The 19,981-nt window shown below is 40.9% G+C and overlaps 1 protein-coding gene across 1 annotated transcript in view; it reads left to right on the forward strand.

The window, feature by feature from the left end:
- The window catches only part of bicc1a (BicC family RNA binding protein 1a), a 70,264-nt gene that overhangs the window by 43,733 nt on the left and 6,550 nt on the right, over positions 1–19,981 (forward strand). Inside the window, exons 4-17 of the mRNA XM_008429252.3 lie at positions 1,242–1,321; positions 1,889–2,047; positions 3,112–3,165; positions 6,645–6,827; positions 9,552–9,803; positions 11,333–11,464; positions 14,108–14,312; positions 16,125–16,286; positions 16,424–16,584; positions 16,683–16,818; positions 18,365–18,518; positions 18,920–19,079; positions 19,155–19,194; positions 19,290–19,444. Coding sequence (XP_008427474.1) covers positions 1,242–1,321; positions 1,889–2,047; positions 3,112–3,165; positions 6,645–6,827; positions 9,552–9,803; positions 11,333–11,464; positions 14,108–14,312; positions 16,125–16,286; positions 16,424–16,584; positions 16,683–16,818; positions 18,365–18,518; positions 18,920–19,079; positions 19,155–19,194; positions 19,290–19,444 — 2,033 coding nt within the window. The remainder of the gene's footprint in view (positions 1–1,241; positions 1,322–1,888; positions 2,048–3,111; positions 3,166–6,644; positions 6,828–9,551; positions 9,804–11,332; positions 11,465–14,107; positions 14,313–16,124; positions 16,287–16,423; positions 16,585–16,682; positions 16,819–18,364; positions 18,519–18,919; positions 19,080–19,154; positions 19,195–19,289; positions 19,445–19,981) is intronic.

A 19,981-nucleotide genomic window follows, 5' to 3' on the forward strand; every position in this document is an offset into this window, starting at 1 on the left:
AGGGAGCACTGTTTGTTTCTTCCAAATAAAGCTCTGTTTGCACGCTCTTCTGTTCGAAACACCTACAAGAGCAATAAGTTAGAATATCATCAGGTAACGTATTAAATAATTCAATAAAACAAGTCTGATTTCATATAGATTAAATACACATTGAGACATTTTTGTCAGTTAATTTTTATGATTATTGACTACAGCTAATAGAAGAACACAAAACTCAGTTTAATAAGCGTGTCTATGTGGTCGTTGCTCCTTTTGCATGGATTACAACTTTAATCCAGCGTTTCACAAAATGATTGGCCTATGCTAAAGTGCTAAATAAGCCCAGGTTGGCCTCAGTGTTGTCATCTGGTTGACAAATATTTGCTGCTCACTGTCTTTCAGATTCCATCAATAGCTATCCTTGTGTTTAGCAACAAAGCAGAACAGTACGTTAATAAAACAATGCACGAGTGCTCAGGTTTACTTTCCCTGCTGTACAGGAGCCCACTGTGGATGTGTTGCAATTATTCTGAAATTAGATGTGTTGTGTAATATTGTTGAAAATGAAACAAAGAACCCAGTAGCCTCTCTTTTTGAACTTTATCTTGGAACACTCAAGTGGCAAAAGTAAACCCGCAGTGTTTCACTTTGCACAAAACAACTAATAAAACCGCAACCACCCAGCCAGGTGATTATGAATGCCTGCTTGCAAATTTAGAAACATTCCACTTTCTGTCAGATACATCTGATTTGGTTGTATTTTTTTCTCACCCTATTTATTCTCTTCTAAGTGATTGGTTGTGGAATAAAATATGAAAATCAAGTCATAAATTGGTTTTGATCAAAATTTGCAAAAAAAAAAACAAAACAAAACAAAAAAAAAGGTTGAAAAGTAATTAATCTTAAGTTAGCTTCCTGGCTTTTGAGACAAGAATGTGCAGAAAATGAAGATGTCACTCTGTTTTTGCAGTGCTTTACATGACAGGCAGTTTTTTGAGCGCACTATAAAGAGCGACAAATGGCACCAATCCACTTCCACAGGGAGCCGTCTGACTGCTTGCAGACTTCATCTAGATTGCACATATCAAAACAGCAATTATTCTTGCAGAGCTTTTCTCCTAAACTCACTAATTTGCTGATAAATGCAGTCATCTTTTGTTGAAGGGGCTTTAAGTTGTCTCTTTCTTTCGCTTTCTGTCATTAGTCCTTATCGGCGCCGACACCTTCCCACTAAATAACAACACTTTGTGTCTTTGTTTCAGATCCACACATCAAGGTGTGCGGGAAACGAGATAACGTGAGGGAAGCTAAAGACAGAATCATGTCTGTCCTTGACACAAAGGTAAAGTTAAACTCTTTATTTTTTCCCTTCCCTTTCTGTTTTTTTTTTTGGCTTCAAATGTATTTTACTGCAGTTCAAATAACATATTGCACACTGACTAGTCTGCAGTCATGCCCAATGCTCCTATATCTATGTTGTCATGGATTTTAGCGTTTGTATTTATCTTCTTTGCCATAACAACACAGACTTTTGCTTATCTGGAGCGCTGCACTGTAGCGCCTCCTAGAGGAAAAAATGTATTTGTGCAGATTTAGTTTTGCTTGCACACTTTTACATGTTTTTTTGTCACTAAACGGTTGTTTTAGTCCAGTAGATTTGACTCAAATATTGGATAATTGATTGATTTCTTAATCCTCCTCGTGTTGCTCATTTTTATGAATTAATTTATGCAAGTATTTAGCAAAACATGGAAATTGAAATAAGATCTCTTTGGAGTAAAGTTTATTTTAGAGATAAATTAGGGGTGTTTCTGATAATCTGCATTAATGCTGTGTATATAATTTTTTTTTTATATGTAGCTCAAAGTTACTTTTCTACAGTATGCATCTCTGTGTTTCTGCACATTAGAGCAACAGGGTGACGCTGAAGATGGACGTTTCCCACACAGAGCACTCGCATGTCATCGGCAAAGGCGGGAATAACATCAAGAGGGTGATGGAGGAGACGGGGTGCCATATCCATTTTCCTGACTCGAACAGGAACAACCAGGCGGAGAAAAGCAACCAGGTTTGAGAATTGTTCACTTTTTTATCCCGTGAGCCAAAAATGTCATCCGATAGCACAGTCCAGTGGTGGGTTGTTAAGTCGATCTGTGAGTGTAGGCTTTTGTTTCCTGTGCTAATTGTCATAAGACACCAGGCTGGATCGTTTGTGTAGTGTCTGTCCAGTGTCTGTCCAGTGTCCTGTGATTACTGGCGGTTACAGAGGGAGTCAGGCTGGATCCTGCTGCATTTCCTGCTGAAGTATAGCACTAAGCCAAGCATCACATTTGCGTCTTTTACCAGCTAGTCTCCAGTGCGTCGTTATATAACCCACTGGGAAGTCCATCCATTATTTAAAAAGTTCAAGTCTGATCTCTGCAGCCCAGTACAGTTTGAGTGTTTGGCACCGTTAAACCTCTCAATGCTCTGAACTCATGTAGTGCTCAATCCCCTCCAGTTGTTCCCTGATGATGCAAGCATTGGCTGATTAGCAGCAAGACGACTCCCTTCAAGGGCTAGGCCCCTTTAAGCACTCTCTTTTTCATTTTCTCTGACGCCGAACACTTTCAGAGTCAGCTGAACCTTGCAGATATGTTCCCAGTCCTGAGAGTGACGGAGGGGTTGATAAGGAGATATAGACAGGTTGATAAATCAGTGATGTTTGTTTGTTTGTTTGTTTGTTTGTTTGTTTGTTTGTTTGTTTGTTTGTTTGTTTTGTATCTCTGACAGAATCCCGTGTTCTTTTTTGCTACATTTCAAAAATTGACCATCAGGGTTTGATTATCAATCGTGCTAGAATGAATTTCAAACCATTTCTGTGTTTGAGTCATAAATAACAGTGTTGAAAATATATATTTACCTGTTTCCTCTGAAAATACTGTTGAAAATGTAACTGTTCTGAATCTAACTCTCTCCTTGACTTGTTGTTGAAAACTCAATTACCTGAGTTGTAGCCAATCATGCAACATTGAAGCTACTACAGGAAAGAATTAGCTTTGTACAGATTGACGCACTAAATTTCTGGCATTATCAAGTTTTGATTGCTGCCAAAACCGTCTAAATCATTTTCATATTTTTTATTGTTAACAGGTGTCTATCGCAGGGCAGCCAGCAGGCGTGGAGGCAGCACGTGTAAAAATAAGGGTAAGCTGCTGGAGCTCTGCCAGTTTTGCCTAAAGGGGATACTCCACCCTGAATTTTAAATGGCAATTCCTCATTCCTTACACCCGTGAAAGATTATGCTTTTTTATCCTCATGAAGCAAAGTTTTACTGTTTCTGTTGGGAGAAAAAGAGCAAGATATTACCATGATATTTTCCCAAAATGTGCCACTTATTTTTCTTAGCTTATACTAAAAATGCATTTAGATTAGTTTATGTTATTTATTAAATGTTACAGTTATCATTTTGTTTCAAACTGACATTACTAAAATCCTTCTTTTACATCCTCAGATAGGATAAGTAAGAACAAGTTATAAATGTAAACTAGACCTGACAGCACTGAGACTGCTTAATCGTTTTTTTCTTAGCAATTGAAATTACCAAATACTAAAGTAGAGAAGAGCTACAGTCTCGACTCAGCCACAAGCACCATTCCCACCTCGTTCTCTAACCCCTTCCTCTGATCAGTTGTAAAATAAAAGTTAGAGCCTTCTCCTTTTTGGCGAGTCCATCACCCGTCCGTTTCCTCGCCTTTCCCTCATCTTGAGCTTTGGTCTGACTGGAAGCCAGCTTTTAGCGGCCAGAGGACCACCTCTGCTGGTTTTCGGGGGGCTCTGTTACCTCTCCTAACTCTTGCTGTGTTTCATCACTACATTTGTGTCTAAGGCAAACACAGTCCTCCACTGCGATTTGACCAGAACCAACAGTGCTGAGTTTGCCTGTGAAAACAGCCGAGTGAGTGCAGTGTGTGCTACAGAGTAAGTCACAGGAGGTCGATCTGAACGCTTCTGCACTCTGCATTCAAAAGCAGAATATTTAATGCAAATCCAACTAAAGTTAGATTTTTTTTTGTCTCAGCTTTTACCCGTTCTGAAACAGGTATGACACACTTCCAAAATGATTAAATGTTCTATTTTTTTCATATAAATGTGCAGTAAGGGGAATTGGACATTCATAAAATGTGCAATTCCCCCACTTAGTGCTGAGTACGCTGCATTTTATCCCACCCCAGAATCTCATCAGATATTATTATTATATCATGAACAAAAGAAAGAAAAGTAATGTAAACTCTTTTGTTGGTTCCAGTGGAGAGGCTTGCTACTTAGTTTTTAGATTAACTAAAGATGTAAATGTGTAATTCTACACATAGTCCTGGCTGAGTCCTGTATACCTCGTCTAGGCCTGGAGTCTTACAAGTTTAAAATTGCGCGTTTCAACAATACTTTGGAACGTCCAAAAAAAAATTGTGAATTATGCAAAAATGTTAAAACATATAGGTACTCTGTGTTTTAGTTTACACAAAAGAAAATGTAATATTCTTAAAACTATAGTAAGTGTGTACTGTGCTAATGGATGGAGACATATATCTGCCATGTCTTTAAAACCTCCAGGTGTAGAGATCGCACACTACAAACAAAATGCTTCTTGGACATCAGCAAGGGAGAAATTAATGTAGTTAGAAACAGAATTTTGTTTGTGTTGTTATTTTTGTTTTAGTTGTTAAATCCATAGAAGTACCAATGAAAACGTAAGTGGTACACACAGACAGAGACTGTTATATTATTTGCGTATGATACAGTGATTGATTGTGTTGCTCGTTCTCCTGTGTTTATTCTGCTTGTCAATCTCTGCTAAAACAAGTCTAGCTATAAAGCAACAAACATAAAACACGTTCACTTGTAGTCTCAAGATATATTAATTTTTGACTGAATTTCACTGAAACTTTACACATTGTTTAAATGTGTACAATGATTATTTACTGCCCTACAGTGAATAATTATGAGAATAGCAACACTTCCTGAAATTGGCTGCATCTACAGATTTCTAGTGAGTTGCATGTTGGAAAGCATCAATAAAACTCAAAATAATTGTAGAAAATTCTTGTGAAATAATGGGCTTTCTGCCAAATCATGTGTATGGCTGTTAATCCAAATGAAATTGTCAAAAATAAAACGACTTAGCGATTTATCTCTTGCGATGGAGTGGCAGCCTGCAACCCTTCAAGAACAACTGGAATACAGAAAATGGGCGGATGGTGTAGTAAATATAGCTAACAACGCTTCTGTTCAGATGTAGAACCATTATCCTCAACAATTGTCCTCAACATTTATAATATTGTGGTGCTAGAATCTACTAGACCTTATTTTCTCCAGTCCCTATTTGACCCAAATATTATCAATGGTTCCTTATTCTGCCTTAACAATACACGTGATGTCTATTAAATTCTTAGATATAAAGCCAGTTTCCTAAACCCATCCAGGCGCAGCTCCTGTAATAAGCCACTTGTTGATTCGAAGGTGGAGCGGACGTGCAGGTGGTGAAAGCTTCGCCCAGTCGCTTCACCTCAAAGACGTTTTCATTTTTCTTCGTCTTTCCCCCGTGGTGTCAGTAGAAGTAAGGCCTCTAAAGCAGTACTCTTTGATTGAACACATGTGCAACTCTTTGCTTTGTAGGCTTTTGGAGGAGAAAAAAGAAAAGAAAAAAAAAGCTAAAGTCAGCTCCACAGTAAAAATTGGTCTATTCTTCATTCAGCGCCTGACTCCTGCTGCTCACTGCTTGTCTTTTCTTGCTTATCCTTCCATCCTGACCTAAATTTCTCGAGCCCTCAGAGAGGGAGCGCTGAAACGTGATATAAATGTAAGGCCAGGCGCATATGGGAGTGATCAGGGATACATTTCTTTGGTCAGGGCAATTCATGTTGCTTGCCCTTCACTGACAGCCAAAACCATAGTGGCGCTCTGCCCAAAGAGTCAGTGTTTGGATAACTGTGTGTACGTATTCATCAGTTAGTGTGTACTTCTATATCCCCCTTCAGTTTGAATCCGCATGGATGTAAGCCAGTGCAATTTCTCTCGCATGCATGCATATGCATGTGTATGCATGAGTGTAGCCGTCCTGTCAGCATCTATTCTGCTTGAGGGATGTGTTTGATACATTGAACAGGAACTGACCTCTCATGGTTCATTGCATGGTCTTTTATTCATACATGTGTGAGAATGACCAGGCTAACGATTGCTGATGTTTGTTAGAATTGTAAATCTAATTTTGAGCAGCTCTGCAGCCATAATATTTAATGGGCTCAGGAGCTCTTCAGTTTCACTCTTGTTGCAGTGTTTAGTCTGGATTGACCTGACAGTTGCATGTGAAGTTCTGCCACCTTTGGCAAAAGGAATTGGCTGTTTTGTCTGTGTGTCGGCTGTCATAAGTCTCCGACATCAACAGAAATCACCCTATCCCTGTTGGGTCACTTCATCTCCCATTGGTCTTTATAAGTCTGTTTGATGTGTTGTGGTGCAAGCTGCTTTACTGCACCTGATGTTAGTCTGTATTAGCAAAATCTGGCTCTGGCAACTTTAATAATCTACCAGCTACAAGTTCTTAAGGTCACCATTGGAATAAAATAACGATAGTTTTGAAATGCTGGTTTGCTTCTCATCATTCCCGTCATCCCTTCGCCTTACAGGAGCTGCTACCTCTCGTGTTGTCCTTCGAGCTTCCAGCCATCATGCAGTCAGACCCCAGCTCCCCCACTGTGCAGCACATCTCACAGACGTACAACCTCACAGTTTCCTTCAAGCCCCCAACACGTCTCTACAGGGCCACCGGAGTCATTCGTGGTTCACAGAATAATGTCAACGCGGTAAAGGTGAGCAAAGTCTTGCAGTGTTGTTGGGTGCAAATGGTTTTGGGAGTTGTTTTTTTTTTTTGTTGTTGTGTTTTTTTTTTTTCAAGGAACATTTTATTTTGATGAACCTGAACCTCAGTTAATTGTACAAATGTTCAAAAACAGGAACAAACTGAATTAATAGTTACATCGCCATGCAAAAACGTTTAGCTTATCCACTATTGTGGCTTAAATGTTCTGATATTGTGTCACCTAAAAAGCTCTTAGCTTTATAACTATATATTTAAGACTTAAATATATAGTTTAAGTCTTAAATATAAGACTTAAACTTATATTTTAAGTAGATGAAAGACTACAGTCGCAGTCTTTCATCTACAGTCGCAGCACGTTTTGTTGCTGTTGAAGAAGTTTATGCTTCTGCTACAATGGTAAGCTAACATCAACGTGCTTACTCTGCTTTGATATGACTTGTTGATGATTCGGTTGTGTTCAGATAAATCCTGCAGAAAAAGTTGTTCTCTAGCTTCAGAAGCATTGTGCTTTGTTTTTAGACGTCATAAAATTAAACGGCTAGAATGACTAGAACTGTGACACAGTCATGCAAACCAAGCACAAGAAGCCAGACTGCCCGTCTTGTGCAAGTATGGATAAAATAATCACACGCAACTGATGTTCAAAGGGTATTGGGAGCTGAGTTTGGTCAGGGACTGCCAATATCAATCATTGAAGATGTTGTGGTTGGGCCCACATGACCCAACACCTGGGACTGGTCGGTGAATCCCTGCTGTGGACAGTGAATCAGCTCTCAGGTTTTCCCACAGATACTCAGGTTTTCATCGTAGCATGTGACCGTGCTTTCATTGTGGCTCTGGGAGTGTGTTTACAGTTGTTTTCCTGCCAGAGGTTAAGCTTCCACCTCAGTCTCTACAGGTTTCCTTCTAGTGTTGCCCTGAATTCATACCTGTGTGCAGTGTGAAGCTCACAACTAATGCAGATAACACAGCCTCCAACCTGAACTTTATATGTTTGCATCTTAAGAGTTGTCCTTGGTCTCTTCCCTGGTCGATGCTCTCCTTGCCCAGTCAGTCAGTTTAATTGGACAGATATGCTTTGTCAGATTTGCAGTTTTGCCTCTTTATTTTTTTACCATGCCAGTAAAATCTTCAAAGCTTGAAATATTGTTTTAAAACCTACCTCTGCTATAGACCTCTCCACAAAGCACTTTTCAATTATATTGTAAACCATTAAGAAAAAAAAACAAAAACATGTGGTTTTCTTTCCACATGTACTGGTACTTAGTATTGCTCTTTCACATATAATAAAAAATACTTTTAAGTTTGTTGTTGGAACTATGTTATGAATACTTTTGAAATGTACTCTAGATGGGAAATAAAGAATTCTTAATATGGTGAAGATTTGACTGAATGGTTTTCCTTTTTTTAAATATGTACTCATTTAGTTCAACTCCTATTGTTTAAAGATTATCAAATGACTCATTAATCTTCTAATGTATTTTTTTTATTTTCCTTTCAGTAATTGAAAACAACCTTACTAACTAATCATTCGGCTGGGAACAAAGCTTGTTGTTCCAATCATTGTTTTCTGCAAATTTACTGCCTATTGGTTCGCATTTACGCATCTCTTCTGGCTCAAATCACATTTTGCCGAACAGCCTTAATGCATTGCATTGTTCTCGGTGCAACAAATGGAAGTGAATGCAAGAATTATCCCTGACTTTGGGGTAGGTCTGATGGGTTGGGTCTGAGGGCTTGGGAAACGTGCCAGATGGAGGTTAAAGGATCACAAGAATATGTAAGCTATGTTGTGTGGTAGTGTGAGACCCTCGGAGCACAGTCAGACGGTTGCCAAAAATGCTCTGGGTTGTTGTCATTTGCTGGCCACAGTGTGTGGATTCCTGTTAAACACTGGAAAAGACTTGCTAAGAGACAAATCACAGAGGCACCAAAGAATAAGTCTGTTTAATTCTGCATCAAGCGTTGGGTTGCACAGGATATCACAAATATTTCAGCATTGCAGTATCAGTATGTGAAATTTGCTTTGTGCAAAGGACAGTTTGGCTTCAGAGACAGGATTGTCTTGAATCACAGATCTACAGACCAACTCTACGAATGTCCTGGAGTGGCTCAGAAGCCAAAGTCCAGACGTAAATTTGATTGAACATCTGAAAATGGCTGCACAGTCATCTCTGCATAGAAGAATAGGCCAGACTGCCAAAAGAGATGCGCTAAGATTGTAGCATCATATTCAATAAGTGTTAAAAAAATATTACAAAAATAATAATTCTGCATTGTCATAAATATGTATTTGAGTGTAGAAGTTTGAGGAAGGAAATTAATTGAACTCAGTTTGGAATAAGGCTGAAGCTTGATGAAATGTGGAAAAAGTGAAGTGCTGTGAATGTTCTCCAGATGCACTGGACATACTCAACTGGGCTTTACATTTTCATTTTCAACAGACATAAATGCTTGAAATATGTCACCATGTAATGAAACCATGTAACACAACTTTCACTTTTGGGTTGAATTACTGAAATTGACTCATTAAACAAGATTTATTGATTTTTCTGTGACATTTTACAGAAGGATATCACTAAAACTGAGAAAACATTATCTCTGTCACTAACTGCAGGAGTTAAATGTGTCTGTGGAACATATAAGAATCAATACTTGTCTTGTTAAGTAGTTCTGTTTATAGCCCTCCACCTTGTCACCACTGTATCCCCAGAGAGGCACGGCTCTGTTGCTGGAGCATCTGGCTGGTAGTCTGGCAAGCACCATCTCCATCACCACCCACCTCGACATCGCGCCGCAGCACCACCTTTTTATGAAGGGACGCAACGGCAGCAACATCAAGCACATCACCCAGAGGACCGGAGCCCAGATCCACTTCCCTGACCCCAACGGCCCCCAGAAGAAATCCACCGTCTACATTCAGGGCACCATCGAATCCGTCTGCCTCGCGCGGCAGTATCTCATGGTGCGTGTCTTCTTTTCATTTCTTTTTTTTTTTTTTTTATTGACGTCCAGTTCAACGGTTGAAATGGATTACTTTAAACTAAACATTGTTTTGTGGTTAGGGGATGCTAGTGGTAGCATATTCCTTACATACACAGATTCCTTTGACTTTGTGGTAGCTATTATGGATGCCTGTGTCTCATTTACATTATCATGGTGTGTTTGAGTGATGCGTGGTTTTCAAATCGAGTGAAGGAGGGGGGGTGAATGATGATTGGCTCATGGGTCGCGAGCAGCCTTGAGAGAGGTTTGCTTGGCTCGTTGTCCTCTGTTGAAATATTCAGATCAGATAAAGGAGAATCTGTTTCCGATTCTAGGTTGGAGTGTGTGATCGTAGCATCTACATACCTGCATGCAGGATGGACTCTGGCTAAATCAGTTTGGCTCCAGGGCTTCATGTTTTGTCTGTGCGCATACTTTTCTAATTAGAGTTAATGATAAGGGTTTGGCCTGCGTGTAGCTGGAATTCATCTGCACGATTCCGCTTCACAAAAAATCCTCTGTTCGCATTCATGTGTTGGATCAAGAGTAGCACCTCATAATTTTTTTTTCATTTTGTCCAAAAATGCTCAGTGGCCATTTTTGTCTTGTTGCCCTCAACCACTGGGGCTACTCTTTCCTAAATTACTTTGGTGTATAATAAGAAGTCTGTTTCGGAGATGTGTAAAAGTAATGGCTGTTTAATCACCAGTGGCTTGAACTTCTGCTAAACTAGTTAGGACTTCTCTGTTGTAAACAGCGTATGGGTTGTTGTCCGGAGACCCGTAATGCGGTGTAGCCGTTTGAGAAAAGCTGCCTGTCTTTGTCTGTGGTCTCCCAGTTGGTCCCGAAGACGCTGAGGGAGTGCCAGAGTTGTTTCAGAGAACACACAAGACGATCCCTCTCTTCTTGGACAGTAAAGGAGTTACAGAAGGGGTGATGAACACTGAAAACAGAGAAGGTGAATTAAAGAAGAGTACTCGGAGGGTAGAAAGAGAGAGAAGACGGCTCAGGAGAGGGAGAAGACGTCTACCCGCAGTCCTATGGGTTTGTGATTTTGGCCTCTATAGATTCCTGCCTGTAAGCCAGACGGCAGATTACAGCTCCGGTCCGAGGGCCCCGTCAGAGCCGGCCTGCCTCCATATGCTTTGCTGCTAATTACACCCACTCTCAATCGGAGACCATCGAGTTCTCAGCCCAAAATACAGATCTTTGTGGTGCTTGTGGCTGTGATCGTGCAGAAGAGATTTAACTTGCCGGAATTTCCCGAAGGCTACAACGGGTCGAATGCCGCCATGAAACTCGTATTTATCGGCATGGCTAACGTATCGGTCTATAAATGGTAGAGTATAAAGGACAATTTACTGCTGGTTTCAGAAAGTGTATAATTTGAGTACACAAATAGGGCATAAAGCGCAACCATAGTGTTAAGCAGTGTCACTGTGCACCCGACAGTGTGAAAGTGTCTGCTGCAGTTTGTTTTCTTATCCTGTTTTCCTCCTTTTTATCCAGGGCTGCTTGCCTCTGGTATTAATGTTTGACATCAAAGAGGACATTGAGGTGGAACCTCAGTGCATCACGGCACTAATGGAGCAGCTGGATGTCTTCATCAGCATCAAACCAAAGCCAAAGCAACCCAGCAAGGTATGGGCCTGTGCATACTAATGAACTCGTAGCACCTCTTGTCAACAGTTCAGGCTGCCAGTGGTGGCGTAATGTTGTGGGGAAATATTCTTTTGGCTCCTTGGTAAGAATTTAGCATTGTTTAAAAACCACAGGCATCCTGTTTACTGGTGCTAACCATGTCTGCGCCGTTTATGATAACAGTTAAACAATCTTCTGATTGTTACTTCAAGCAGTATGGAGTACAACTTCCACAAAGCTTAATATTTTAAAAATGGTTGACTGTTATACTGACCTCCACAGTCACCAGATCTTAATTTGATAGAGCGTCTTTGAGATGTAGAGGACCAAAGGTTTAATTGCAAGATGTAAGCCAACAAATCTACAGCAAGTGCTGCCGTGTCATTATAGACAAAATCTCAAATGAACATTTGAGACAGCTTTTTTGCATCCATGCAGCAATGAATTAAGACGGTTCCAAAGCCTAGAAGAGGTTCAACATGGTGCTTGTAAGGTGGACCTAAAAAGGTGGCCAGTGTTGTTGATTCTTAGTTACAAGTAATGTCTCATTTAGGTTTGCTTGTCGCTATAACTATCAGTTATTTACAAATAGTAATTTACCAATCAATTTGTTTTATACTTCATTGAAGAACCACTTCAACTGCAAAAATGCAATATGTTGCACCAGTATTAGATGGTTTGCTTCAGTAAAGTGTGGGAGCATGTTCAAAATCCATCTTCAGAATATGCTGAAAGGAAAACCTTGTTTGTATCTCTTACTTGTGCAGTTGTTGTGGCTAAAATAAAAATACAGTGCAAAGGCCCAAACTGGCTCATCTTTGCTTTGACACACTACCATTATAATGATGGGACCAAATGAGTCTGTTTTCAGTCAAGCATTTTGTAAACATTTTAGGGAAAAATCATAAAACAATCACAGTGCCACTTTGGATCACTATAATGACCCACAGTAATGGCTGTCGTTATGCCAACCTGCCGTCAATGCCTGGGTAACATTTTATTCTTGCATCTTATTAAATAGACAATTGAGGATTTCCGTTGTGCTCACTGACAGGATGCAGTTGTTTTTAGACATTAGCCTCCTCGCTATCTATGTTCGTAATTAAAGAGCAGTTTTATGTAAATTATTATTCAGCAAACAAATAACTGTCAGGAGTTTTGTCAGAGAATAGTTTACTCGGATTGATGGAAAACCTTAGAATTTAGATCGTCTAAAATCAAACCCTAATATTCAGAAGGCGACGTGTTACGTTTTCTCCCTGGGAAAAACACAGCTTCTGTCTCATTCGATCAAATGTAAAAACGGGTCGAGTTACAAAAACAAGAAAAGCCACTGTGGCATTTCCAAACTACTTTCCATCAGCTGTCACAGTGTGGCATCTAAACAAAAAAATAAATAAGAAAAAAAAATATCTGCCTTGCTGCATTTTGATATTGTCTACCAGAGCTGAAAGAGGAAAACTGGAACCAAGTACCAACGGTGGGAAGAGGTCTGGCAATCAGACATCTGCCACAGCGGGGAATGAGAGGCGGCTGTCTCCTCTGCAGAACGGGCTGCCAAAGCATGTTCCACCTGATTGATGGGAACTTTGCTCATGTTCTTTCTCAGCCTTCCTAAATAAGCTGCTCGTTTTTAGACAAACACTTTTTTGTCAAGGAATACATTAAAGTTGGGCTGTTTTGCAAAACCTTCTGCTCCATACCGTGACTTCTAGTCTGCTAAAACAACCACAGCCAACTTCAGATTCAAAAAAACATGCTTTTGGTTTTGCTCACATTCTACCTCTCAACGACGTTTAATATTTCTAATCATATTTCACCACTTAGCTAAAGTCCTGACGAGACACTTTGAGGTGCCCACGTCCCGCCCTGAGCCGGAGCTCTGTGCCCAGAGCAGACAGCTCTGCAGGGATTTTTGCAGAGGTGCCAGGGTAAACACTGACCCAGCCCACACCCACTCAGGAACCCTTCACTTAAGCATTTTAACGAGGTGACTGCAGTCCCCCCGTAGGCCGACGCGAGTGTGCGCTGCGGCGCTAGCGCTCGCGGCGCACTGGCAAAGACGGAGGGGCTTTGTGTCAGTGAGAGGGATCGTGTTTGGGAGTCGCTTCTCAAAAGCGCCGAACGGTCAAATTCGGGGCAACGTTGTGCGCAGATTCATTTTGAGTATTTATGACGGGCAGGGATTCCAGTAACGCAGAAACTTTTGTTTTTCTTTTCATGATTGAACGTCTTACATTTCATCCGACATTAAGTATATTAGCTATTTTGCAATATTCCCCCGTCAGAAAGTGAGAAAGGTGATGGATTTCTAGCAGCTGTTGAAGAAATGCTTTCTCTAGAACATTGCTCCCATGTCTCTCCCACTCCGCCTTAATGTTTATCCTTCTAATCTGCTCTTAATTCCCTCTTCCTTCCTCCCATTTCTTGTTGTCCCCCTCCTCGGTCTCCTTCAGACTCCCTATCTCTGGTGCCAACATTCCCTATCCTATCTATCCCTCACTCCTCTTTTTTTTTTTTTCCTTCTTTCTCATGCCTCCCCCCGTCTCCTTCTTTGCCTCGTCCCCTGGCTCGTTTCCCCTCTTCACCATGTATTTTTATCCTTCCCAGCTACGTTTTGATCTCCTTCGTCTTCTTTCCCAGTCCGTAATAGTGAAGAGTGTGGAGAGGAACGCCGTCAACATGTACGAAGCTCGGCGTTTCCTCTTGGGTCTCGAGAGCAACGGGGTGTCCTGTTCTTCACCCTCCCTGGCACTGAATCCCACCACTAACGGTCCATCGCCGTCCCTCATTTGCCCCGTTGGCCTGGACATCCTGACCTCAGCTGGCCTGGGGCTGAGTAATCTGGGTAACAACGCCGTCCAAATTCTTTTCTTTCTTTTTTTTTTCTTAAGATGCTTCTGGTGGGGTTCCAGATGTTTTTCCATGATGTAGAAAAAATAAATCAGTTTCAAAAGATAAGATGTTATTCTTTTATTGGTTACACGAAGTGCATCAGAGGTGAAATTTATTGACAGCGTAGTGGACGTCCTCGTAAATCACATTTTACTTCCTCCCAGCATCTGGTTGAGCGTTCACAGTATCGCACACGTCTCTCTCTAAAGTTAGATGTTGGTTGTTTCTGTAGGATCCTGGGTGGCACATAGAGATGTAAATACAATAAGATTGCCATTGTTGTCTTGATTTGAATCACGTGCATCTTTGACGTGCAAAACTTGAGAAAATGACATCAGCACAGATGTCATTTCTCCAAGTAGAAAAATCATAAACATTTATTTTGAGGTGTTTAATAACTTTTCACTTTAAGAGCTTTTCTGCAGGACTGACTAACATCCTGGTCAAGAGTTCAGTTTGTGTGAAAGTCCAGAAGTTTTTCTCTGTAAAAAGGATTTAGTCTGCTTTTTTTTTTTGTTAGTTTTTTTTTTAATTAAGTCTAGAGTTGCACAGATCAGAATTTTGTTCTATATTTTAGGGTTCCAGTGTTGCAAATTTATTTATTTTTTCATAACCTATTTATTATTTTTTTTCAACATGCTAATCATTTCACCAAATTCTATTTAAATATGTTTATTTTTTCCATAATGTTCACATTTTTTTGTATCTCACAAAGTCATATCTAAAAAAAATATATATATATGCATTTCACATGAATAATTAAATGTGTAGATGACCACATCCAGACGGTTATTTACCATCCAGTTCTTAATATTAATACTGTATTTGCAAATCCCTGAATATTCAGAATTTTTATTGATAAAAATAAACGACAAAATGTCCTAAATCAATCTGTGTGTAAAGAGAAAAAAAGTATTTATAGAGTGTAGCCTTATAGAGACTGTTAATTAAATCTATAAGTATTAATTTGGTTCAGCTTTGATCCAGACATTCTCATTATTTATAATAATTAAATGTGATTATTATAGTGGACACTCAGGATTCGCTGTGAGGGGCGCTATTGTATCAGTCTAGGAAGCCTCATGTGTGACTCTCTTTAACATTGATGTTTTAAATGCTTCAGTTTTCCTTTGACCTTTAAATGACCATTATTACAATATAAAGTATGTGGCTTGTTAACCTGTTTTTTTTGTTTTTTTTCTCTCCTCAATAATTCAGTCAAACGTGTAAATTGGTTGGGGGAACCCGCTACGGTAGACGTTTTCTTGCTGTTTCATATAAACCCAGGGGGCCGGGGGTGAAGCTGTGGATGGCCACATCCTGGCCTTTAGTAATTGCTACATGCTTCTTTTCCTCAGATTACAGGCCAGCCTGCCAGAAGAATCCCGGGTCTTATTCCTGGAGCCAAACTAGCCCCTTGTGAAAGCCACAGACCTGTTTCCTTCTGTTTTCATACACTGTGTTTGGGTTAAAACACCAGGCACCATATCGTTGGGTGCTTTCACTAACATGGGTTTATAGGGTATGATGATACGCTGGATATGTGCTTTTTGTTTCCACAACCTTGGAGAGATGCAAGACATTCTTCCTCTCATTTGCTGTCTGGTCGCAGTTTGATGGAATTCCAGTGAAATAGCCAGAAAAACCGAGATTGTTTTCTGAGGGCCTCAGCGTAACGTGTGATTAGCTTGAAAAATGGCCCTGCGCTTCGACGGGACCACCGTTGATCTTATTCTTTTCCTCCGTCTCGTCACGATCGCCGCAGGTTTCCTGGGTGCGACGGCACCCCATTCCCTCCCGGCCTCGGCCACCCCGAACACGGTCCTGAACAGCCTGAACTCGGCTCTGAGCCCCCTGCAGACGCCGAGCCCCAGCACCCCCACACCGACCCCCTCCATGTGGCCCAGTTCGCTCACCAGCACCCAAAGTTTGTATACAGAACAACTTCTGAAAACCCTTGTTTCCTCAAATGTTTTTTTTTTTTTTTTGAAGTATGAAATGCTTGCCGTCTGCTGTTCGTCCAGACTTGCCCACCAGGTGGTTGCGCTTTATCTTTCGTTGCAGGCTTTACGTCCCAGCTGGTGATGCACCCTGTAACTCAGGCCATCCTGATGTCAGGCGTGCAGGGTTACACACACAGCACGCCGTCTCCTCCGCCCGGCCTCGCCCCTATAGATAAGCAGCCAAACGGGGTCCCTGAATGCACGCTAAACGGGCATGTCAAGGTCAGCCTCACATCCTCGTTCGTCCTCCTGTCACTCAGTTTTTACTGTAAAACGAAGTGATTTAATATCTTCTGGTGTTGTCGTCTTTCCTCGCGCAGCATCCTGGTTACGGGAGGTTAACGACGGCGTCCCTCGCAGAAACTGTCTTAAGTCCGACTCCATGCGACTCGGCCCAGGAGGCCAGTGGACACAGTCCCTCAGAGCCGCTGTCAAGCAAGTCCAACCCAGACGAAGGTAAAAAAAAAAAAAAAGTCAAACAAAAAAGCAACCAAGGAATACATGTTGTTACATTAGATGGGATCACATTTCTGTTCCTGAATATCGAGCCCCACGTGGATGTTAGTATTTTAGAGAACTTTAGTAAATAAACAGCATGATAAACAATGAAAGAACACGTCATGGATAAAGTTGTGATTTTGCTTAAAAATCTTTGCATCGGTGCATGTTTGCACAAGAGACAACGTATAGAAATCAACCAGTCAAGGTTCATCGTGTGACTGGAAAAGTGCTACACAAGTCTATTTATCTTTTAGGTTTTGATAGTAAAACTTTATTCCAAGTTTTAAGCTTTCAGCAGAGTACTGTTCAGACCATCAGTATCAGTGGAAGGGAACTCTGGCCTTTATGGAAGGAAGGTGAGAAGTTTGTCATAAGCCAGGTTAGTTTTAGGTTTTATACCTATTCGAAAATATTCCTGGTCTGTCCCATAAATTTCCTGCAAAATGCATTAAGTTAGTTGTTGCTATGTAAGAAAATAAGAAAAAAAACACTCGTGAGGTATGAAATACTTGAACTAGATCTTATAACTTCATTAAAGCACCTCAGTGGTTGCGGTTGTATTCAGAAATGTGCCTCCCATTCATAACATCCAGCCCTGTTCCACTTCCTCCGTCCTATATGTTTAAACAGAGTAATGTGATTTATGCGTTATTATGACCTTGGCCGAACTAAGAATTTGAGTTGCTAACATTTTCGACTGCGCTCTGCTGGAGCTCAGCCATCTGAACCGAGCATAAACGTCCAAAATCACGTTTTTTTTTCCACTTGAGATTTATGTCGCTCTGAAAACCACACTGAGGGAAATGTGTAAAGCTAATGTCTGTCTCTGCTTCTCCTCCATAGCGTCCGGCCGAGCTCGTGCTTTGCATTTATTGGAACGGAGACAGATTAACTGCTGGTCTACTAGCGGTTAAGAAAGGCCTTCATTTCCTCTGCATTTCACGTTCGTGGGGGTTTTGCCCTCAAAAGCTTCACTCTCACGCGTCTCGTTTTTCCCCGCTGCTTTCCGAGCCGCTTCGACTCTCTCCTTTCTGGTGCGTCCCGGTACGCTTTCCTTCCCGCCGTCTCTCACCTGCTCCTGTGCCCCCAGAATCTGTTTGGACTCGGCCCGGGCGATCCATGTCGACGATCCATGTTGACTCCGCTCCGAGGATCGTCTGAGCAAACATCGAAGCCGCACCGACATTGTATTTCATGTCGCAGTGTTCATGTAGTCGTGCTTTACATGAAAAGCACGCACACACAGACGTGCGCAAAAGCAGTTTTTTTTTCATACGAGTGACATATGAAAACCATCATCATCACAGCCACTGTGTTTTTAATTAATTCAGCATCTGACTAAAATGTTAACTCTCGTCTTCATACACATAATGACACAGTTAGGGCTCAAACCTGAATTGTTTCAGCTGTTGTTTTCAGGACTTTTTTTTTCTTTTTTTTTTTATGTCTGCATAATATCGGGGAAACGTTTGTTTTTTTTGTTTTTGTTTTTTTTCTTCAGGCTCCGACACATTTGTGGAAGTGGGCATGCCGAGAAGCCCCTCTCACTCAGCCAATGGGAGCGAGCTGAAACAGATGCTGGCTTCGTGCAAGACGTCATCTGGGAAGCGACAGGCTGTGGAGCTCCTGCAGGGCACCAAGAACTCCCATCTACAGTATGTTTGTGTCTACAAAGATTGCTGGCATCTCCTAGTAGATTTTCTTTTTTTTCTTTTTTTTTTGGATGAAATGGTATCTGGCTGAAATGAAACGCAAATCTACAGATTTTGTTTTAATTAAGGCAAGATGTTACTACATTAATGACAGATGGTTAGTTATCCCCGCAGAGTGAAGGAGGATTTAGGAGTTTTAGGTGTTGGCTGCCACATGGACTGTGTTGCACACTAAACCTGGACAGGATTGTTACAGAAAGAGCCAACTGCGTCTCATCCTTCCCATAACCCCTAATCACAAGATATCCTCAAAGATTGCATCAAGAGATGAAATGAAAGGGAAAAGCATAAATTGCATCTTTTTTTTCTTTTTTTTTTTCTTGTTTTCTCTGTGATTCTGCCAGTTCTGACTGCCTCCTGTCGGACGCGGAGTCCAGCTCGTCGGACGGTCCCGTGGCGGATAAGAGGGCGCCGGGCAGTGAGCGGGCAGCCGAACGGGCAGCACAGCAAAACGAGAGGGAGCGGATCAGACTGGCGCCGCAGACTTCTTTTGCTAACATGCAGGTAAAACATCTTGACACAACTCTTTCTGCCTGCTCTAAATATGAAGAGATGAAAGCGTTTCCTGTTTTTCTCCAGGCGTTCGACTACGAACAGAAAAAGCTGTTGGCGACCAAAGGTCAGTTTGTGCTTCATTTCATGTAGTAAAATGTAGCGAAATTACAAACGTTTTCCGTTCTTCAGTTTGACCGGGGATTGTCTGTTTAATTAAAGCAATGTTGAAGAAGCCCGTGGTGACGGAGGTGCGGACCCCGACCAACACCTGGAGCGGTCTGGGCTTCTCAAAGTCCATGCCAGCTGAGACCATCAAGGAGCTGCGAAGAGCCAATCATGTCCCGTACAAACCCAGCATGAGCACCACGTATGAGGTCAGACACAGGAGGAAAAAATGATGCTTTCAGCATCAGCAGCAGCCCAGATCTCTAAACAGCTTTGGAGGTTTTTTTTTTTTTTTACTCCATCCTAAGGGTTGAATAAAATCAAATGAAATAGGGGAAACATTTTTTAGAATAAATAAACAAAAAATAAGTATGTGTTATGATTAAACAAACATTTTTAAACTCACAAAGCTGTTTAAGGTTTATTGAACAAAGTTTTTATTTACATAGGATTTGTTAAAGAAAGAATAGAGGCCTGTTTTGCTTCTTTTTTATATAATTATTTGGGGGGTTTTTTTCATTGCCATTGTGAGATCATATAACTACAGTATTAGATCACTTTATCAATGTATCTATTTACACATCTTTAGCAGGGTTACCATTTGTTATGTACATGATTCCTGCAAATGTGGCATTAAAAGAAAAATGTGCCATGATTTATATCACTTTTATTACAGTATTTTTATTTCAGTACAAAACATGAGTTTGTCTTCATTACAGTTTATGAAGCAGTACTGTGCTGAAGCT

The sequence above is a fragment of the Poecilia reticulata genome, chromosome 15, assembly GCF_904066995.2.
Source record: "Poecilia reticulata chromosome 15, P_reticulata-male-v2, whole genome shotgun sequence".
Classification (NCBI taxonomy): Eukaryota; Metazoa; Chordata; class Actinopteri; order Cyprinodontiformes; family Poeciliidae; genus Poecilia; species Poecilia reticulata.